At 38.3% G+C, this 24,047-nt stretch overlaps 1 protein-coding gene across 2 annotated transcripts in view; it reads right to left on the bottom strand.

The window, feature by feature from the left end:
* Positions 1-24,047, bottom strand: part of LOC121423464 — a 73,987-nt gene that overhangs the window by 10,155 nt on the left and 39,785 nt on the right. For both annotated transcript variants that reach the window (XM_041618809.1, XM_041618810.1), the window contains exons 9-29: positions 16,886-17,028; positions 15,970-16,076; positions 15,410-15,540; positions 14,239-14,571; positions 13,324-13,608; positions 12,569-12,703; positions 11,965-12,114; positions 11,171-11,302; positions 10,242-10,412; positions 9,714-9,845; positions 9,024-9,317; positions 8,036-8,389; positions 7,502-7,676; positions 6,885-6,967; positions 5,782-6,029; positions 5,132-5,219; positions 4,557-4,633; positions 4,053-4,089; positions 2,505-2,602; positions 1,203-1,328; positions 498-646 (exon numbers count right to left, since the gene is read on the bottom strand). In XM_041618809.1, the coding sequence (XP_041474743.1) occupies positions 498-646; positions 1,203-1,328; positions 2,505-2,602; positions 4,053-4,089; positions 4,557-4,633; positions 5,132-5,219; positions 5,782-6,029; positions 6,885-6,967; positions 7,502-7,676; positions 8,036-8,389; positions 9,024-9,317; positions 9,714-9,845; positions 10,242-10,412; positions 11,171-11,302; positions 11,965-12,114; positions 12,569-12,703; positions 13,324-13,608; positions 14,239-14,571; positions 15,410-15,540; positions 15,970-16,076; positions 16,886-17,028 (3,448 nt within the window). The remainder of the gene's footprint in view (positions 1-497; positions 647-1,202; positions 1,329-2,504; positions 2,603-4,052; positions 4,090-4,556; positions 4,634-5,131; positions 5,220-5,781; positions 6,030-6,884; positions 6,968-7,501; positions 7,677-8,035; positions 8,390-9,023; positions 9,318-9,713; positions 9,846-10,241; positions 10,413-11,170; positions 11,303-11,964; positions 12,115-12,568; positions 12,704-13,323; positions 13,609-14,238; positions 14,572-15,409; positions 15,541-15,969; positions 16,077-16,885; positions 17,029-24,047) is intronic.

Raw genomic sequence — 24,047 nt, 5'->3', positions numbered from 1 at the left:
TCATTTTTTTTTTCATTATTTCATACTTGCGTGAATGATATGTCTCCCTTATAATGAAATAAGTTGCAGCATTAAATATCTAATGCACTAAATCAGTTGTCAATCCAATATTTTGAGTTCTTGGAGGAAAACAAAATGAATAAACCTAATTTCATATAATAAAATACAAAAGAACAAGTGGAGACGTGACATCATCAGCCCACCTCATGAATATTCATGACGACTGTTTTTACAAAATATTACTAAAGTTTAAATTCAATAACTTTGTTATTTGTTGTCCGATTTGGACGAAATTTTCGGCACTTTGCTCAGTGAGTTCTACTCTATTTATTAAGCTATAATTACTTTCAGCTTGGACCACCCCTTTAATCTTCTTCAGGTAAACTGCCCAACGTCCCAGAGTAGGATCCAAGCGGGTTAGGGAGATTATTAATCATGTTAATGGGTATTGGGTACATTAACGTCGGGAAACATGTGGGGTTGATAAGTGAACATACCTGCAATGGATGAGGAGTGGATTTGGGTTCTGTCCCTGATCATCTTTGACTTCTTTGATAAACTTCAGGAGGTATGAGGTATGTTTAGGAACACCCTTGTCTGGCCATACCCTGAAGTGAAATTGAGTGACGGTCCGCGACTCGTCACCCTGCGCATGAAAACAATATATCCAATTTTAAACATATGTAGGCGAAATTCACTCAAAAAATGGTAAAACACTATTTACAGTTGATTTAATATAGTGATTTATGAAAGAAAACTAATCATGTATGTGATTAGAAATAGCCCAATATCTGAACTGGGGTGTCGGCAAGTTAATGAGCAGGGGTGAGAGGGGGTTGGGAGGCGATAGATATCCCTCCTTTGCCTCAATGGCTTGTCCAAGATTGCACTTGATTTAACGCAGAGTGAATATGCGGAAGGTCTCTGTTTATTTTACTTTGAAATATAATTTCAGGAAAAAAAACAATGATCGTTTGAAATAAAATATATGCCTATAATCACAAGAGAGTCAAAGCTGATCTTACAAGGTGTGCAATTCATTACATTCGATTATCGACTAATAATATTGCAAGACATACAGCTTCCGCAATATCACTTTACCATTTGTTGGCTTTTTGATTGGTAGCAAGGTGACGTCACAACAATTAAGTAGTAACGTCACCATGCTACCAATTAAAAATGCAAGGAAATGTAATACATACCTTCTTCATTGTCATTCTTCTTTTCACCCCACCAGTGCATGGTCCCAGCAACTTCAACTCAACTTTTATATTTCCAAACGTCACTGAATCTCCTTGTTTACTGGGCCAGTACTGGCGGCATTTTATCTATCAAAGCAAACCAGACAGAAAATAAATCACCTTAATTGTAATTACACTCTTGGACAGAATAAATTTGTTTAAAATATTTTCAGAATTTCTGATTCAATTTTTTGGCGGAATTGTTACAAGTTAACTGCCTCCCAGACACTATTGACATCACCAGATTTTTTGTCATGTGTAACGTGTCGCTTAAATCAGAAGCTGGTGTCAACGTTTTTGATCTACATAAATCTTACCAAACCAACAGTATACATTTATAGGGTCTGTCTCATCGATTCCATTTCAACGGTCACACACTGATTAAGTTTTAAGTTGATTAATTGATTGTTGATCGTTGGTTCATTGTAAGATTAATCAAAGTTTTTATTACATCAAGGTCAAACTCGCAATGTATTTCTTTTCTTAATCAATGAATGAATACACAAGGATTTTGATTCAGGCACACTTTCTCGCATGGATACCCATCTATTCAATGGTTGGAAGCTGTACTGACAAATGGGAGAGAGTGAACTTGGAATAGCCTTTTCAAATATAAATTTCACGAGACGATAACTTTTCATGAATATGAAGATTGAACTATTGATTATACCCTTTTTACACAGGCTAAAATTTCCATAACCCCGTACTATAGGTGGGGCTAAATGGCAATTTAGCCCCACCTATAGTACGGGGTTAAGCTTAGCCCACTTTCTTTTTACACAGCATTTTTGCAAAGTGGGCTAACCCCACCTATAGTACGGGATTATTCGGCCCTGCAAAAAAGCAGGGTTATCCCACCGATTGCGGTGCTAAGAGCAATATTACGGGGTTAAGATCGCATGTGTAAAATGAAAGTGGGCTAAGCACTGCTTAACCCCGTACTATAGGTGGGGCTAAATGGCAATTTGGCCCCACCCATAGTACGGGGTTAAGGAAATTGTAGCGTGTGTAAAAAGTGTACAAGTGAAGTACTTGTACTACGAATGATCGACATAAACCACTACTCCGGGGTTAGCGAGTTTTGTGTGTGAAAAGCAAGCATTCCTTATCCGGGGTTAGCAATAACATGTGTGAAAACGAAAAAAAATAGTACGGGGTTAAGGATAGTGCGGGGTTAGCGATAGTCCGGGGTTAAGAAAATCCTGTGTAAAAAGGGCAAAACTAAGTTAATTATTGAAGAACCTCCTCCCTGTATTTCCCTACCTTATCCCCCTCTTGAAGCCTCGTGACCATGGCAATGGTCGTCACATTCTCCTGCCAGACCATCCTCCAGAAATCATCTATAGATAAATTGTTGGGCCCTAGACAAAACAGTGCATTATGAATGGGCATATTTCAGCTATTGAATATTTATTATCCTGATTATATCAGAACAGGGTGCATCACTAGCATTTACTTAAGTATGGTTCTGTGTTTTAATAAACCCCTCAAAAAAAGTTTTGCAACTCAGTTTTGGGGGATGATATCTCTTTGGTTAATGAAGTATAAAAGATGAAACTGGTTTCATTGGAAAGCTGAATTATTCCTCTTTACAATGACATGCCATTTGCTGTGATTATGTAATCATGGAATATGCAGTCACCATGAACATTGAGAAAAGTCAGAAGTGAAATGTTGCAAAGTGCATTGATTTCTAACAAGAGTCTCCATTTCTATAGAATTTCCACCATGCTGGCCGGCCGGCGACAGTGAATGCACTCGGTCCATCCTCAAAACAATTGGAAATTCGCTATTGGAAACGATGCATTTTGCAACATTTCATTTCTAACATTGCTGCGTATTATCATGTCTGTGTATTCCATGATAACACTAGCATTACAAATGACACATGATTGTAAAGGAGAATAATCATGCTTTCTAAAGATATCACTTTTACACATGATGATGGCACATTAAGAAATTTATTGGCACTCAAACTTGCAGTTTGAGTTGCAGAACTCAAACATGAAATGGCAACGAATTTTGCAACATTTCATTTTTTACATTGCTGCATATTTATCATGTCTGTGTATTTCATGATAACACTAGCATTACAAATGACACATGATTGTAAAGAGGAATAATCATGCTTTCCATTGATACCACTTTAACATATGATGATGGCACACTAAGAAATTTATTAGCACTCAAACTTGAGTTGCGGAACTTTTTTTGAGGGGGTTAGTTGTAGAATTTAGTAGGGTGTACATACTGAGGTTAAAGTAATATTCAACGTTTACATTAATAATTTGATGTATGCCCAAATGACTTTGAATCGACCTTTACTACGAAAAAGATACATGCGGGCCGATATGGTTTTCACAAAAACACACAAATTATCACGTGTAAATACTGTTCTCAATATCATTATTCTTGTTTTATTTTTTTTTTTTTCACATAATTGCACATCTCTCAAGCGAGTAAATTCCAATTAACAATAAACTAAATTTTTGATGGTTGCCGATTAATGATTAAATTATCAGCATTATGCTTGTTTGATTCTCTGTTGATTCAAATCAAAATCTTTCTTGGCTGGTCTTGAAAAACTTTAAAATCATTTGAATAAGTAACGATATTGACTTAATCTTTAGTGTATTTAATGTGTAAACAAGCTACTGTTCAGGAAATGCGGCATTTGCACAGTAAGGCGTTGCTCAAACTTTGAACGAATTTTGAAACAATTAAAATCGCTTACCACTGAATAACATATTATTAATATATTTAATCGATCTGATAGTTTGTAAATCTTAAATGAATGTAGTTTCGACCTACCTTGTGATGCAATGTAAGCCCTGTCATTTTCAAAACTCTGTATGTAGGGAAAAAATAACAGTCATCCAATAATCATCGCTTAGAGACGTCGTTAGATGTATTGAGCGCAATATAAAAGCGGATTATTATTATTATCATTATTATTAACCCATTAAACACACTCCCAACTTATTCGCATACGGGTAATAGTTCATTGAAACTTTGTATGCATACAATGTACATTTTAAATGTAAAGAAGATACATTACTGTTTCTGAGCCCCAAAATAAAGATGGGGGGGGGGGGGAAAGAGTCAACCATCCGCATGGGTGTGTACCATATCCCCGTTTACGCATCTCTTAGGTGGGAGTGGGTCTATTAGAAATATGCTCAGTGTATACAGCTGTGTGTACTTTATTTATTATTTTATTTCTAATATATCATTCATCTCTTTTCTCTATCTATCAACAACGAAAGACAATTGTTTCTACGAACAAGAATGTATCTCTTGATCTGCTATACTTACAGGAATGTAAGATGCGTTGAAGTAGTCTGAATGAGGATCATTGTTGATGACAGCCAACTTTACCCTTGCTGAATCATCTGAAAAAAAAATTGTCCATTTGACACAACAAATTAATTAACAAATTAATTCCAGCGGATTTTTGTCACTAAATAACTGAAGTGAAATAAACTATTTATTGTCAAAATTGAAATATACTTTTAAGGCGAGGTAAACCTACTCATTTATTCAATTTTCAATAAACGTTTATTTTCTTTCACTTTCACAAGATATCAATTTTCATCATAAAAGGCTGTAAATATGTAAATGCTTTGTTAACAGGAGAAGGCATAATTTCCTAAAACCCCCAAAACTTGTGGCGGGATATACCTGAAACACACATACAAAAATATATGATTAAATTAAAAACACGGACTGGATATTATATATTTGCTGTTGGAGGTGAGTGCATGCAGATGTAAACTGAAATATACGATAAGTACTAAATGACAAACATGACGGAAGATACTCTTCTCTCTTACTTCTGGTCTGTAAATTTTAAACTATCAATCCTTCATCCAATCAGGTAAGATACTCACATGGTAAGATATTCTTGTATCTGTTCTTCTTGAAATTAATCTTCTCTTGAGCCACTGTCTGTGGATAGATATCTGCAGCAGGAAGGTCCTAGGAATAAAATATAAATAAAGTTGTTTAAAAAATAACGAAGATGTTAGTCACATAAAATATTTCATGTAAATGACATACCTTATAATGTGAATGTGCCGATTGATGGAGTCTTGAATAAAATGGTTATAGGAATTAACATGTTGCATTATACTATTAAGGATCTGAGTTAAAAAATAATAAAGGGGGGGGGGGAGGGAGAACTCAGCTCGAGGTCTTATTAATTTGGGGTAGCCACTTCAGCTCCTATGAACTTTTCTCCCATGTGGGTAGTCTCCCGTTTCATGAAGCAGGCGCTCTTCCACTCGACCCACAATGTGCGGTTGAGTAAGATTCAATAGATTCAAAAGATAATTGCAATTTTAGGATAGGTCGCTGGCTTCCATTCCCCCTTCCATTATGTTCATTTGTCAGGAACCTGCAGAGGTACACCTGTATATGGAGATCGTCAAAATAATGTCAACGAGTGCCGGCTACCGTTTAAAAATACTTTTAACTGCTTCTATGAGCAAAATGTTAGTTCGTCAAACATGAGAAACGTTGTTTTCAGTTATTAACATACATGAAATTCTTCTGAGAAGAGTGTAGAGTGTCTGTTCCTGTTGACATATGCCGGAAACTGAGGGACAGGAATCGGCTTGTGTGTGGAAGGTGGTTTGCTGCTGGATGACACTGGGCCACCATCGGTAGCATCAAGTTCTAAGGTTTTCCGATGGGAGGGCTTGGCGGCGATAGCTGGTTTCGGTCTGGTGGTGTTCCGGGGAAGTCCCTGGTCTGAGTTTAAAACGGAGGCTCGGCTGTAGTCATTTTCTGCAAATTATGAAACATGTATAATATGTCAAGATTTCACTCCGTTCGTTACCTTTCCGTTACAGAACAAGGACAGAAAAACGCCATTCATATACAATATTTGGTTTTGGAAACGGTGCATTTTATTAATTGGATCACATGAGATCATTCATTATTACCACTATCAAAAGTCAGAGGTATTACATTGTGCTCTAGACATAACTAGTCCCTACTCGCTGTTACGTGTTGCAAAGAAAGAAGGTGCGACTAATTAGGATTGCAGATCCACCTGTGCAACATCTTCCCATTCTCTGATCCTTCCTCGATCAGTTATTTCTCATTCACACACACACACACACAATCACCCACCCACACACCTTGTTACGTGTTGCAAAGAAAGAAGGGGCGACTAATTAGTATTGCAGATCCACCTGTGCAACATCTTCCCATTCTCTGATCCTTCCTCGATCAGTTATTTCTCATTCACACACACACACACACAATCACCCACCCACACACCTTGTTACGTGTTGCAAAGAAAGAAGGGGCGACTAATTAGTATTGCAGATCCACCTGTGCAACATCTTCCCATTCTCTGATCCTTCCTCGATCAGTTATTTCTCATTCACACACACACACGCACACCCTCACAATCACACACCTTAACACACATGCAAGTACATCAGCACAAATCCACATCACGCATCCACGCTCTCGGCCTCCATACACACACCCACACCCACACACCTTAAATCGCGTGCAATTTTCCTTTTGCACTCCTAAATGTTCGGCCGGTCTTTCTCAGTGCATTGAATGGTGTATGTGGAATATATTATCTATTTGTATCTTTAATATGAATATATTATTATGCCAAACCTCCATCTAATGACGTGTCTTGAAAGTCAAGCGATGCCTCTTTGTCCTCAATGTAACCATTTTTAGATGGTTTATCATCATTTCTTTGAATAAAAAATAGAAATAGAGCAAAAATCAAGCAAGATTTTTCAAATAAAAATGATGTAACACATGGGAAAAGCTTTCGATAGAGATCATCAGAATCATTACATTATTTGTAATGTGCCCTTTCAAGAAAATAGATGAAAACTTATTTCAACTGACTTATAAAATGCTCTATTATTAGTAACAAAGACGTATCCAGGTTTCGTCATCGAAACACACCTTCTCTTTTCCGTGAAAAATATGTATGTAATGCGTTTTTTTTCTTTCAAAATTAATACAAAGATAAGACTGAAGTTGACGTTAAGATGTTTGTAGATTTTATAGGCTATTCATGGTTTTAATTTAGGCGATCCTTGGATAAAAACTTTAAGCCTTACAGATATCCAGTTCACCTGTGTCCTTTTTTGTTGTCACATAATGAAAAGTAATGTAGGCCCTTTTCATATAAATTTATCCATTGCAATATATTGAACAATAATTACTAGGTGGAAGTTTATCTTAATACAACGTTTATGAGAGTTGACTTGACTAACCTCCGTCGTCTCAATACAAAGATGACTAATACGATGATGACCAATATGACGACAATGCCACCTACGGCTCCTCCAACTGCCGGTCCTAAAGAACTACCCGTTTGACCGCCCGGCAATGTAATCATCGAGGTGGTTGAATCTGGTGAAGGACTTGGTGTAGTCGGAGGCACAGGTACTGAAATTATGATGCGAGTAATTATTCAGTAATATCATAGACAAATCGCCTCAAATGTTATCTACTAAAGGCATAGAGCTCGGCTCTGATGACGGATGTGAAAAAAACCCGAGCAATTCTTTCTAAAACCCTTATTTTCTGATCAACCTCAATAACTTTTCATATGGTGCCTGATATAACATAAGCCAGAGATGAGCCTAAGTTAATACCATTTGCCATGTCTAACCTCTAATATTCGATGCATGCTTGTGTAAAGGGGGAAAAGGTTAGATGAAGGGAGCATAAAAGCAAGGAAAGAGAGAGAGAGGGGGGGGGGAGTTTAGAGAAACAGAGGAAGAAAGAAAGATAGGAAAACATACGTCTTTCTGTTGTCAATGTTAATGCTGGACCCGCTTCCCCTTCACCATTGGCACCATCTCTGATCGCTGCAATCTGGACAGAGTAGGTTGATCCCGCTTCAAGTCCAGTGGCATTATACACGATCATCTCATTGGCATTCCCAGCAGATCTCTTCGATACCGAACCATCGTGCGAATTTGGAGATTGAACCTCGCCTGTAGACAGGAGATCGGTTCCTGATCGTACGTAGATCTTGTAGCGGACAACGGGTCCGTCACCTGTGTCACTGTTAGGGTCCCATGGTCTCCAGCCAATCACAGCGTGGTAGTATCCACGACTAACTAGTTCAGGTGTGCCGGTAAAGCGTGGCAATTCTGCAAGGAATTATTAACGCGGTTACCGGTACATGTTTTCCTTTGCATGATAACTCATTGAATCACTTTCTCAGTTTTCCATGCTATGTCAGCCAGTATTTTTGTAGGCAATTCATCTTTATCATTTATATGGCAATAAATATTGAGTAAACGTCACAATAACCAGAATGGCCAACGACTCGACCTTAAATGAATTATTAATAATATGACTACCCCTTTTATGTAGGCATTATATGAATGGTTTGTCACTGTTTTGAGTCACTAAGAACAGTTGTTAAGAATGGCGGGAAATAAGGTCGGATGTACTAAAAAAATGATGATTTTCATGAAAATACCTGCTCATGGTAAAAGCTAATTACGATGCAATCGTGTCTGTTGTGGTTATATGTCATGACACTGTTCTTCCAAAACTCTGAAAAATGCACCGAAAGCTCAATACTTTTTCTTACAACTGAAATATTTTGATTGAATCGACTGGTATAGGGTGATTCGGTAATATCACATATCATAAAACCGAGATTGTATAAAATGTCTCACATATATTACTCGAATATTTCGCTTTTAGAGATTCAAAATATAAACTGAAAACTCTTGGAGTGAGCATTGATTCTGTCTGTCAATGCAAAACGCCTACCAAAAAACTCTCGAGGAGGCAGTCTGGCAAATGCAAACGTTGATGCATCTCCAGGAATGCCGACGAAGCAGTAAATCGGTTCCTCCTGGCCAGAGTACTCATGGTAAAAAGAATTGTTAAGAGATGTTCCTGATGCAGAACTGTCTCTGTGGCTTATCCAATGTTCTTCAGAAAGCGATCCTACAGCTGCCTTTATGTAATCAGAGGAAACACTTTGACTTGGTGGCACAATGTAGGAGCAGGAGAAAGCAGCCACCCCTGGATTGGTCTTCTCCGAGCTTGCTTCAAACCGATCTAAATTTATTGGACAAATATGCAGGTATTAGACTATGACTCATACAAGAGACTATATGATAAATTAAAATTACGTTATGTAATACAGCATAATAAGCACGATGACGTTGTCCTTAATTACATATTGTCCTAGTTGGCTTGTCTTAGGACGGGTATATCGTTATCCAAATCAGTAAACCCCACATATGCCTAATACTTTGACATCTTTTGTGAACATCGTCAACAGGTCTTTGACAAGGGTCAATGTCGACTATTAACACATGCACTCTGCTAAAGTGGTGTTACATATCTGTTGCACTCTGCTAAAGTGGTGTTACATATCGTCATAATCTGCTATAAGTGAATATTATTGGTTCATACTGCAATAGACTAGGAGGTCGTATGTGGTTGAATTACCCGTTCGGCATTGATCTCCCGTCCATCTAGGATGACAGATGGACGAAATGCAGTTCCCGGTCAGAAAGTTACAATCATGAATCCCTCCAGAACAATGGCACGTTTCCGAACAAGAGCTGTGACATCCTGAAACTAAATCATATATATATTATCAATCAGAGGAAACTAATACATGGTAGTGCCAAACCACAACTGTATGAATTAAACGAATGTATCGTAATTTGTATATAGAAAGTTTAATATACAAAAGAAAGCAACGGGAAATTCTTATATGAAGTTATCAAAAGGGGGTTTTATTGTTTACAAATATTAAAATGATTGACAGGCCTAATTTCAGGAAAATGAGCGGTAAATGTACCGAAAAATCCTTTTCATTATCAACAGCTTCCTGAATATAAAATCATAAAACAGTTTATAAAGTTTGTGACAATAGGAGGCGGAAGAAAAAGACTGTGCAGCAAATGTTTAAGATATGGGGATAATTAAAAAACCTATCGCCAGATTTCTTTAAATAAATCGACTAATTACATGTTATACAGTTGGATGGAAATTCTACAGAGTCGGCGACGTATCCTTTCTCGCAAAGCCCTCCAGCTTCGTCACAGTATCCAGAATCCTTATCACATGGTGTACCATTCCTGCAGTTGCATTTCTGAGTGCAGTTGGTCCCGAAGTATCCAGTTGGACAAACTGAAGGAACTTGAAGAAACGAATTGGCAAGGGAAAGTATTACTTGTACGTGTTCACATTGATAATAAGAATTATGTACTGTAGTAAAGATGATACAAAAATATCTTCTTCTAGTACACTTTTGCTGCCAACAATCAAACCGAAAAGAACACAATATGAACGTTTTCAAGGCCATCGTGCCATTCTTCGCACAATGTCCTTCCTTGACTTGTTTGAATTCTTATACGATCTTTCCGATCTTATTTCATAACCAAAACATGTTCCCAATTAATCTTTGGATAGGTTCTATTACGAGCGGATCAATGATTTTCCAAAAGGAGGCGTATTTTTCCTGTAAGAAATGTTATTCACTGTGCCCGCAAGGGTCGGAGGTGCCTTCTTCCCCCTGGATCTGACACTGTGTTCTATATTTCAAAGCGAACCCAACTCTCATTGTTAAACGCCTAATGTTAATACTTAATAACTGCGGACTGATATTTCACCATTGATATGAGAGAATTGGTATGATCAACTATCAACATCATCGTACTGGTACGCTTATGACAGCGTATCTCGTTTCCGTTGCCAGTGCAGTGCTTATGGCGCAGCGGCCCTCAAAAAGTACATTTTCAAGATGTCTTCCAAAGGCAAGCATCGCGAAAACAGAGCAATCGGTTTCTTGTCTCCGCCTATCTATAATGGGCATGTACGTATATGAGATGTGATATTTTCCTAGCCTATCTTATCATATAGTTGTTCACGAGTGAAAGTAAGGAAAATTAGTGTACCTTGACACTCTGGTCCTGACCATTTTGGGGCGCAATCAGCAGGACATTCACCAGTGAAGTCATCACAGTCTGCTTCACCAGCGCAATGGCATTCCCGAAGGCAATCAACGCCAAACCAACCATCCTCGCATGCTAAAAGAACAAAACATTTACAGATAGGCCTTTGTCGATAAAAGAATATACCAACTTGGAAGGCATCAACAATTCTACATATGACATTATGAAGAGCTTGGTCGCAAAAGGGGTTAGGTCAACTTTGGACCATTCCGAGAAAATTCATGTTTTTTATTCTTATGTATTGCGATATTATGATGTACTACCTTATCATATGAACATCAAACTGGGTATAAAAGAAATCTACCTGTCTTCAATTTTTTCTCTTTTTTTTCTTCAAAAATTATCATCGTGGACCTAACCCCTTTTTTAACCGAATTGAAATGGACCCAAAACCGTATGAAAAAAGTGGGGGGTTTTGCCATTTTGTTCACTTTTTAATGAAAATTTCAACTTGTCTTTGGTATAATTGTATAGATCTACCATACAATGAGAAAAAACCAAATCAAATTTGATGAAAAATGGACCTAACCCCCATTTTCAACTGAGCTCTTCAGGTCATAAAATTAACATTTTCCAAATTGCTATAGTAAATGAATCGCTCACCTTGGTATTTTCTATTTATGTGTATATTCTATTAGGATATTAAAACATAACAGTTCTAAATCTTATAAAAAGGGCTATATTGACCTTCTTTTCAAAGTGGACACGCGTGATCAAAATATAGATTGAGTACTTACTCTCATTACAGTAGATTCCTGTGTATCCGGCTAAACAATTGCATCCATACGGATCTGGAAGACATATCTGAGAACCGGCACACCGGTCCAAGAACTGATCGATTCCACATTCATACTCACAATCCCATCCAAATTTATGCATCCCACACGCTGCAAGAAATCGATATACTAATGTCACAAATTTCTTTAAAATATTTATTGTTATAAGGTGTCCACTTTAAAATCTATGTTCGTCTTTGGCAGTAATTCGATTAAATTCGATTTTAGTACCAGTTTATCCACATGGAAATTTTTTAACATTATTAAAATAATGGATATTTTCCTTAGAAGTTTACCAATGTTGCTTATAACACTTCAAGCATGTAACTAATGATGAGCTAAATTGTTCATTCTTTGTGACGACTTTTGGTGACAAACATTTTTATTGAATCGTAACAGCTACTACAATAGATAAAGGTATATGATGGTTCTAATAACATAAAAATACTATCACCAAATACGAGTTATAATATACATTTTCACTGTTTAATCCTCATTTTATTCATAATCACTGTATCATTAGAGTAAACCCTGATAATATTAGTGGAATCAGTATTTTCAATACCTCGTAGGCAATTCACTCCAGCAAAACCAGGAGGACAGATACATATTCCTGATGATTCGTGACAAACACCTCCATTGTAACAATAATCGCACAACTGATCGCATAATGGTGGGTTCCATCTTCCATCCGGGCATTCTATAAAATACAATTAATCATACAAATCAGGCCTAGGTAGATACATACATGAATTGCGTACCAGTTCATAAGTCTCCAGACTAGGGCCAGGGTTTGGTGCCCATCCGCTGACAGGAAATGAATCTACGACCACCAGTATCCGCCTTTGGGCACCGGACATGGGAATAGCATGAAACGGTCCCTTTAGGAAATCACGTTACTCCGACCATGCCGCCCTTCATCAGACCAAGATACTCCTGGGAACCAGTATTTTGGTCGGATATAGGTGGAGTAACGCTGTCCAGACGTGCACTATCACTACCCCGACCGTTCCTCAAACCCTTCCTCCGAATGAAACAGCCTACCTCTTGGTCGTGACAAGATAAATTTCTTTGGAAATTGAATCTATGGATAATAGCTTAACATAATTTCACTAGGATTCCAAGTCTGAACGATCCTAAACATATTGTCTTTCTTTCTGCATTTCGTAACGTTCACCACTAATATTCAATTTCAATAGCTAGAAGGCAAACGTAAATATATTTTTCTTTTTTTTTCAAATCGAAATCCATGCTTCAAATAGTTAACAAACGAAAGTGTTTACATGGTTTATGAGTTATGGATATAGGAAGAAACCACACCTTTCACGATAAGTCTGATGAGGCTGAACTGATGTTGGTTCAACACAGAAGACATATGTGTCAAATACACCCCAGCGTCCGAGAGAGATGCAGATTGAATCGTGTGTGATAGACTACCCGAACTCGAATCGATGAGTGAATTATCCCAGTCTTCTTCATCAGTGAATAAGCGCCACCTAGCCCCGGTTCCTTCTTCCTCTCCTGTTGGTCGCATTACACTGAGTGTGATATTATCTCCCATGTTTACCGTCTTTGTAAATCGACCATCCAATGGTTGCAAATTTCCTATTCAATGAATGAAATACATGTTAATGCTAGATGATACAAGAATTATGAAAGTAGAAGATATAGAAGGGGAAGATGTGGAAGAAGCGGGAAGAAGAAAAGAAAGAATGCACACACAAAATGAACAAGAATAAGAAGACATATCAGCGAAAACTGTCTTTCTAATGCATTATTGCCGCTGTGTTGTTAACCGTTTCGCTATCCAACAGCCTTCCTTCATTTATGAATTCATCGGCAGTGAAGCATACTCTGATACTTATCATGATATACAACTTTTATTTAGGAAATGTTAGAATAATTACATTATTACCCAGCTTTATCAAATCTGCCATTAAGACACTCTAAATACTTTGAATAGATTCTTGCCGAGTACCCATTTCCCTCACCTGGATCGAGTGTCTCAAATGCAGATAAAAATATTGTCGAAAAGGGATACGAACCCCGAATATGGTCCCGAGATAAGGGCATATCCATCTTGAGATGACAATTATTGATGAGTAGGCCTATGATATCGATTTTTCTTTTCACGAAACTTAGTTCCAAATGTACATATTCATAAACATCAAATACCTAAAGGCCTACTTCAAAACATTTGAAAATTTATATGAATTGATTCTATTCTACACGCACGAGTTGAAAGAAGAATTCCAACAGGAACCGATGTCATCCTGCTAGCTGTAACCGAGGAACACTCGAAAAATCCCAATCCTTCCATAGACGATGGGAGGGTATGCTTTTTGGCTTCGGGAGATTCTGCAGGCGACACAACAGTGGTTTGTCCGGGAGCATTGTAACTATCAGCAGCTATAGATTGGGTCAGGCGGAAGAGTCTTCTTGTGGACAGTGTTAGGATATCTTCATCCTCTGAGCCGAGTAGACATAGGAATGAAGTGCCATCAAGACCTCCTCCGTAGGGTGTCGAAGTAGCTGCTATTAGGGGAATTGGAGGAACTGGCCGCGGTACTAAGAGAAAGTCAAAATATAAAGAGATATACATCTGCCCTATTGTAGATTATTGTAATGATGATGATGTTGAAAATGCCATCCTCATACAACCTGCGAAGGATAGATTCCTTTTGGAAATACCCCACTCGAAAACCAAGGCTTCTCTTGGAGACTGCGCATTTGGCTATGCAGCTCCGAAATTATGGAACCAACTTCCCCTTAGCATTAGAATGACCCAGTCTGTTCCTTCTTTCAAAGCATTATTGAAGACACATCTGATCAAGGAAGCTTTAAGTAGATCACAATGTTTCGTTAGTATAAACAATAGGAGTCACCAAAGCGCAGTAGAGTAGATTTATATAGTGACTGCGCTATACAAATTTATCATATTATCATTATTCATTTATCATATTATGATGATGATGATGATTCTACTACTACTACTAATACTACTAATAAAAATACTACTACTACTACTGCTACTGCTACTACTACTTGTACTGCTGCTACTACTACTACTACTACTGCTACTACTACTACTACTCCTAACACTACTACGACTACTACGACTACTATTACTACTTCAACAATAACTACTAGTATTACTACTTCTACTGATGCTGCTGCTGCTACTACTTCTACTACGACTGCAACCATTACTACTGCGGTGTTCTGGTAGAATCTTCAGAGGTTTGAAAGAAAAATAACAGAATATCATGAATAAAGAAACATTCATTAAGAAATATAACATTTGTAAGCATATCATAGTTTGTTGCATTTCAAACTTTAATATGGTTTGGTTACATGTTCCAAAGAATGCCTTGCGGAAGGAACAGAGAATGTGATCCAAACTTACTTGGAGGTTTTTCACATGCAACCCTCAAATAGGATGTACATGGTAGTTTTGCCCATCCATCATTAAACTGCTGATGAATACAGTTTTCGTTCTCAAACAGAGTAGTATCATAATTCGACCAAGAAGGAAATCTGTAATGGTAAAAAAAGTTCCAAGCAATAGCGTATTTTAATACAAGCGTCTAGTGATATTGGTTTTTCTATCATCCAATTCAAAGCTATAATCATATATAATATAAAATGCATAAAGTTCAGTTGACAACACAATATCTAGGCCTAGTTTCTAAGATTTTCCCCCCTCTCATACAGAGCAGAATGACATGATGTACAAAGCAACATGTGCTTCAGAATTGTTGTTTAAAAGGAATGTTGTCGTACGTCTTGTCAAATATATTCGTACAAAAAAATACAAAAATACTGGCGTATTCATAGCAAAAAAGAGGAACAAATACTCTTAAAAGGGAACGGTCGGCATGTCTGACAATTTGTCTTTTTTTCAATCTGTAGAATAGCATAATGGTGAGCGAGCTAAGTTGATTAAAAACACAATTTAACACATACTGATTTTCGTTGATCTGAGTGCCATCAATCCAACGGAACATGCCATCTTGCATGCGATCGAGTCCAAACCAGTACGAGTTGCCACCTGCCAGCACGGTGAGATGCATCTAGTAATAACAAAAGGACCAAGATTTTGATGACAGTTTTTATAAAGGCCTTAACTATGTGTGTTATCGTAAAAAAACCCCGAAATACAGTCTCGTCAAAACAACCGGAGATATTTCAGGTCTCTGGTTAGTCACAAGAGCATGACGTTCCAGGCCCCTTCTTACAAAGATTTATGATTGATCCAATCAATCATCATTCTATAGAAATCCATGAGTTTCATATTTTTTTCCAGGAAATTTTCACAATGTCCTTTGCAAACAAAAAGAAGCACGCTGAATTTTCAAGAAAACAATTATTGTAAGAACATACATCATATCTAGAAACTATTTTGAACACATGTCCATTTAAGATGTTTACGTTGCTGGCTTTCCATAGTTGTGGTTGATCAGATCAATCGTAACTCTTTGTAAGACGGGCCCAGCTGTTCATGAAGCCATGAAGGAACAGAATTATAGGCCACACCATCCAGGGCCCCGTAACACAAAGGTTAGCGATTAATCGCTAAATGAAATGGCCTATCACGATAATTGTTGCATGCGCATTTTGTACAGTAGACTGACAAGGAACCAAACAGAACTGTTCTTTCAAATAAGGATCAATTAATTAGTGGCCTTTGCAGGGCTAAGGAGTGTTTCATGGAGCCTGAGACATTCATTCAGATCATGAAAGTGCGCATCAGTCCAATTAATTTTTTACAGGAATATTAAGACTAGGTCGGCATATGCGTCACAAAAATACATAAGTGATCTTAACTACAAAGTTACTCTAATCATCTGTAATAAAAGTCGCTCGCATAAGCAATCCTTACATTTATTTCTTGTGTTTTAGGTTGGGCAAGATCACCTCCCTGATCCCGACAGAAGCTTCTCGCCAACGAGTAGGACGTCACAGGGGAATGTGATACATAGTAGAGAGTTCCACCAAAATGAATCCAATTCTTTTCAGGAACGTCTAAATTAAGATAAGACAGAGTCAGTATCAGTGTCAGTATCGTTATTATAATTTTGGAACATTATCATTATGAATATAATTACATATTAAATGTTAGTAGCAATAGGAATAGTAGTGCCTTCATTACTGTTATCATCCCTAAGAGAATTTGAACAGGGATGTATAGGTTCGAAGGGTATAAGGAGTCGGATAACGAACACTCGATTTAACTTGATTCAGTTCCAAAGAAGGAGCGCTCATGTCGGCGTCCCTGTCAAGAATTCATCCTGCGAATCTACCACACTACACAATTTCTACTACTAGAGAGTTACAGCTCTACCAAGTCATCATGGCTACCAATGACCTATCTGTTGATGAGCACCAGCGTCATAAACACGGTTCCTTGTAAGGACCAGCCTTGAGTATAGTCTCATCTATACTTGAAGGTATCACAGGCACCAAACAAGATCTTCTGGCTGACCTATGTGTGAAGAACAATTGTGACATCCTTTGTCTGCAGGAGACACATCGTGGGCCAACACGTTTTCGTCCACGGATCACCGGTATGCCCTCGTCGCGGTAATACCCCATAATCAGTACGGCAGTGCGATATTTGTACGCAACGGGCTGATTGTGAACAAGTCTTCTAATTCAGATTCAGACAACACTGAAGTTATAACCATTGAGTTTATGGGGATTTCTGTAAGTTTTGTCTATAAACCGCCTTAACCAGACATTCGCCCTACCTCAAGAAGCCACCCTGGCCGAGTAAATGTGACTATTGGGATTCCAACAGTCACATCATCGTCTGGCGGTATGGAGAAACCAACGAAGATGGAGAACTTGTGGAGAACTTGTCAGATGCAAACCAGATGTCGCTCATTCATGATGCGAAACTTCCCACCTCCTTCAACAGCTGCAGATGAGACGTGGTTACAACCCTAATCTGGCTTTTATATCAATATGCATCATCCAACAATTTGAGAAGGTTTTGCTTGACCCTATCCCGCATACTCAACAACGACCAATTGAGCTTAAGGTGAATGCAGCCATCACCCCTCGCACAGTTCAATTCTGGAGACGTTTCAACCTTAAAAAAAGGCAGACTGGAAGCAGTTTGCCATAGATCTAGACACGTATCTTCGGGATCTCCCTCCACTCCCTACACATTACGATACCTTTGTGAAGTTCCTGAAGAAATCATCAAGGAAGAATATTCCACGAGGAAGTCGTACAATCTATACTCCGGGCTTGGCGGATGACTCTAAGGTGCTATACATTGAGTATGTTATGTCCGTTGAGAATGATCCCTTTGGTGCCGATACACTAGTATGTGAGGTCCTACTGCCATCATCGATAGTAAGAAAAGAAAGTGGCAGGTTTTTATTGAATCGACAAGATAGGACTTACAACAGTAGAAAAACCTGGAAAACTATTCGGATACGTGGAACGACTACACGAAGTCTCAGCGTAGGCTCCAAGTTACTGCCAAGTGGCCCACCAGCTTCTTTTGAACATCGATTTTACGAGAAAAAAAAAGAAGCAACAAATAGTATCCCATAATTAGTGAACATCTGGAATAAAATTATTGGAAATGGTTTTTTGACTGATTTGAGTAGGTATGGGTGTCAACATTTACCAAAAAAAGTTAGGAAGAATACGGGTTGGGGAAAGTGCTTTTTTTTAAGGTCAAAGGTCAATGACCTTTTTAAATATACTGTATCATGGTATCTCCCAGATAAAATACTACAAGTTGGTGATCATGGTGTCAAAATGCACAGATTCTTACAAGAAGATCAAATAAAATCAAATCAAGTACCTACAATGCTCATTCACCGATGAAATTCAAGGTCAAAGCCTTTCAAAGGTCAGTGACCTTTTTTACACCATATACCATATACGGTATAGTGGTATCTCTGAGATGAAAAGGCACAGGTTGGTGATCTTGGTGTCAAAATGCAGAGGTTCTTACAGGAAGATCAAATAAAATAAAATTAAGTCCCCAGAATGCACATTAACCAAAAACATTCAAGGTCAAAGCCTTTCAAAGGTCATCGACCTTTTAAAAAATATATACCATATACGGTATAATGGTATATCTGAGATGAAAAGGCACAGGTTGGTGATCTTGGTGTCAAAATGCACAGATTTTTACACGAAGATCAAATCAAGTACCCACAATGCTTATTCACCAATGAAATTCAAGGCCAAAGCCTTTCAAAGGTCAATGACCCTTTTAAATTATATACCATATACGGTACAATGGTATCTCTGAGATGAAAAGGCGCAGGTTGGTGATCTTGGTGTCAAAAATTCACAGATTCTTACAAGAAGATCAAATAAGGTACCTACAATGCTCATTTACCAATGAAATTCAAGGTCAAAGCCTTTCAAAGGTCAATGACCTTTTTACATTATATACGGTATAATGGTATCTCTGAGATGAAAAGTCGCAGGTTGGTGATTTGGTGTCAAAAAGCAATTTTTGCAAGAAGATGAAAAGGCACAAAATAATCATAAAGTCTTAACCTTCACCTTTGATATCCAGAGTCAAAGGTCAAAAGTTAATAAATATTTATACATCCATGCATGATCCCCCCCCCAAAAAAAAAAAAGATAGTAATTCATAATTATTATATTCACATTTTATTTGTGAATTATAGAATAAAGGATAAATAATGGCGGCCATGGAAAATATATTTAAGGGTTAGAAGTCAATCAACTATATCAATAACGTCAGGGAATTTAAGTAAATAGGTCGATAACTTGATAACTTCATTGTATATAGTGATTCTGATGGGAAAAAGACTGACCTGATGGAAAATGAATACAAATTTAATAGTTGATTCCTTGATCAATGATGACGTCAAAATACAAGTTCGAGGTGAAATCGATATCAAATAGCACTTTTTAATATATATTGTAGTAATGCATTGCCAAAAGTGTAAAAAAAATCATGTTATAATCTAAAATGGTGAAGTTGTCTAAAGTAGGAGCATTTACATATGCATTTTATAAATCTAAATCAAGGTACTAATTTTTCTGTAGCAATAGGTCACTAACCTCAATTGCTACAATCAATACTATAAACTATAACTTAATCTGTAAATGGAAAGGATAGGCCTAACCCTAATGGCATGCATCATCTAAGAACATTTTCATATAGCCAGGGGCAATGATGAAGAATTAAAATAAGGCAATCATTAGAGCTGCAGCTTTTGTCATAGTAAATGAAGTTAAGTGTCTCAACTTCAGCAAAGAGTAATTAAACTTTTGAAAACCTGACATTTTCAGGACTTTGATCTGGCCCATTCAATGAAAGCCTTAGAACGTTCTGTCAAGGGTATCAGACCATATTATTGCTGATATGTTGCATAGCTTGATTCTCAAGAACTGGACGTGGTGCTGTAGGAGTTTTGTTAGGTCAATGGATGTGTACTTTTAAGCTATTATCTCCTTTTGAATTTCATTATCATATCATATGCCTAATTTGTGCATGATAACACTCAGTTATTCTGGACCAAATAATGATCCTTGTACAAACTGACACCTAGTAGAAATAGCATCATTGGTGACGTACAGCAGAGAGCAGATATGAAGTTTTGTCCTGCAACATTAGCATCTCAAGAGATTCTGGCAGCTCGCAATGAGAGGCAATTAATAATAATACGGGAATTCATCTTTGTTGAAGTTGATATACATGCAGCTCTAATGATGGCCTTCACTTCATCATCATCCCTCTGCTGTTTAGAAATGCTCTGAGATGATGCTAGCTGTGACATGAGAGTTAGAACTATCCTACCCATTTTCAGAAGATTCTTGTACAAGTCTTTGCATTTTGGTACCAAGATCACTAACCTGCGGTGTTTTATCTCAGAGATACCATTATTATTATCTAATGTCAAAAAGGACATTGACCTTTGTCTTTGAATTTTAAGGGTGAATGTGCATTGTCGATACTTAATTTCATTTTATATTTGATCTTCCTGTAAGAATCTGTGTATTCTGACACCAAGAACACCAACCTGTGCCGTTTTAGCTTCGAGATACCAGTATATGATATGGTATATGATGTATAAAAGGTCATTGACCTTTGGCCTTAAATTTTATGAGTGAATATGCATTCTATGTCCTTAATTTTATTTTATTTGATCTTCTGATCAGAATCTGTGCATTTTGACACCATGATCACCAACCTATGCCTTTTCATCTCAGAGATACCATTATACAGTATGATATATATAATGTAAAAAGGTCATTGACCTTTTGAAAGCTTTGACCTTGAATTTTATTGGTGAATGTCCATTCTAGGTACTCACATTCATTCTATTTTATCTTCTTGTAAGAATCTGTACATTTTGACACCATGATCACTAGCCTGTTCCTTATCATCTCAGAGATACCATTATACAGTATGGTATATAATGTAAAAAAGGTCATTGACCTTTGAAAGGCTTTGACCTTGAATTTCATCGGTGAATGTGCATGGTAGGTACTTAATTCTATTTTATTTGATATTCTGGTAAAAATTTGTGCATTTTGACACCATTATCACTAACCTGCGCCTTTCCATCTCAGAGATATCATTATACGGTATATATGAAAAGGTCATTGACCTTTGACCTTGAAAAAAAACACTTTCCCCAACCCGTATTCCTCCTAACTTTTTTTGGTAAATGTTGACACCCATACCTACTCAAATCAGTTGAAAAACCATTTCCAATAATTTTATTCCAGATTGGCTATTTTGAGGTCTAATTTAGGGATACTAAAAAAGTAAAAATTTAGTAGAATTAATCAAAATTGTATTGACCAGACCCAAACCCTGCTGAAAAACCAAGAAATCCGATAGGAAACGGCTTTAGAACAAATATCCGTCGTCAATCGTCGAATCGCGTGCGGGAGCTCACAGTGGAAGTAATGAGACGATCATTTAGCACGTTTACATTATAGAACTGATTTAAAAGAGTTAAACATATTTCGCCACCTAGACAAGAATCGGCCGTAAACTTAGTGTACCCAGGGGGTCGGTTTCAAAAGACGGATGCAAATTGATGAGCAAATGCAAAATCATCGTATTCGATGTTTGTCGATATATATGCGGATTGAATCGGAGTCGCCGATTGAAACATGGAAATCTGCTCTGCTCAAATTTCTGCACAAATGAGACGAAAACTGGGTAAAATCGATGAATATTTTCGCAGATACGATGCTTAGAATTTAGGTGGTTGATAAGGGGTAGTTCCAACCATACATCGAAGATGGGTTTGCAAAAGGGCTGATTATGAAAATACTTACCATGATTTTCTTATTTACGAGATAACTGGATATACCCATTTGATTTGCTAGTTCATTACGATGAACCTGCGTGCCGAATATAGAGTACACAATTTTTCCTGCGCGCGCGCTGCATCTCCCTACCAACGCACTATCCCAAGATCGTCGCGCAATTTGGCGTCCATTTCCTCTCATGAGCCTGCGGGCAAGACATGTTGTCACACAAGGCGAGGGGTAGGAGGGAGGGCTCAAATGGGTATATCCAGTTATCTCGTAAATAAGAAAATCATGGTAAGTATTTTCATAATTTACATCAATAACTGGGATATACCCATTTGATTTGCTAGACCAACACGGATTCAACGTGAAGGGAGGCATGTCTAGACTAAGAAGTGCGTTAAAATAGGGAGATGAAGACACAAAGGCCGTTGCCTTGCGGACAGGGGAGGCGATAAAGCCTCATGTGAAGAAGTCCTTAAGAGCAAGGAGTGAAGGAAAGAGGGGCGTCAATAGGCGGACCTCGAGAAGTCGTGAACGACGATTCCAAGAAAGAGCCCAAGAAGAATGATACTAAGTATCATGGGCCCTCGGCCTAGTGTCAGGAGAACAACATCACCAGCTGACTAGAGCGTAAAATTCGGAATTTGTTGAAAATTTCAACAAGAATCGTGATCGGAAAACTGTAGCTTTAAGGCTCAGTAAGTGATCAATCGAACAATCTGAGAAGGCGAGAGATCTCAGGAGCCTCCGCGTGGAAGAAAGCGCCCAGAATTCGATATCTGTCTCAAATGCGTGAGGGCAGAATATCTGCAGAGTTCTGATAGAGAGCTGTGGCAGAAGTTACTAGCGGTCCGAAGGGGACTAGGAACGACGGAGAGTAGGGATTTAAGAAGAAAACCACTCGTAAGGCAGTCGAGGGTCGAGAAAGCGACTGAGTGCCATCCTTTTAATAAGAAATGCCGCGGACCTGCTGCCTATGTAGAATAAAGCAGTCTGGTTAAAATAGCTCAACCGGGCGTGTCAGAGGAACAGCGCGGTACACATCACGACAAAAGTGTGATAGACCGAGTGATCGAGAGAGAACTCAGGATCCCCTTTCTCCCGTACTGATCGAAGCACCCATCTGAGGGTGCAGTACCCGCGGTGGAAGAGGTGGCTTGGCTCAAGCCACCATTGCCGAGAGAGCCCGTGAGGCTAGGCTGCGATGGATGACCGCCGGGCGGGGGAATCCCTAGCAGCAGCAAGTGTACGCCAGAGGGAGCTGGCGAAAAGTCTCTGTCATGATCCTACGTGAAGGCGACAATCAAGAGATGTTCTAACGAACAGACATCGCCAGATATGATACCTCAACAGTACGTTCCCAACGGAATCGAATGAGGTAGCAACGGCCCTGTCCTATCAAGTTAGGGACGGAAACTGGCTAAGAGTGTCGATGTCCTCGCTTGAAGAAACAAGCGAAGGAGGAGGGAGACTTGAGGAAAATAATCACAAAAATTTCCATCAGTCTGCGGTGAGAACCAGTTGTTTATGAAAACAGCCACAAGGCCTGGTCTCTCAGGTGATCGTAAGAGCAAGCACCGCCGGCGCCGGTTGCGGCAGCGTGGAACAGTCCGATATCGGAGAATAAGGAGTTCCAAAAAGCTGCGGGGGGCGGCAAAAATGACGCCCTAAGCAGTGGGGGATGAGCATCTAAGTTTCTAAAAGAACTCCAGTGAAGTAAATCACTTACATGGAGAGACTCATCCACAGTCGGCCCGAGAAAA

The sequence above is a fragment of the Lytechinus variegatus genome, chromosome 11 (genome assembly GCF_018143015.1).
Source record: "Lytechinus variegatus isolate NC3 chromosome 11, Lvar_3.0, whole genome shotgun sequence".
Lineage (NCBI taxonomy): Eukaryota > Metazoa > Echinodermata > Echinoidea > Temnopleuroida > Toxopneustidae > Lytechinus > Lytechinus variegatus.
The sequence above is the reverse complement of the archived record's forward strand: the minus strand, read 5'-3'. Positions and strand labels throughout refer to the sequence as shown.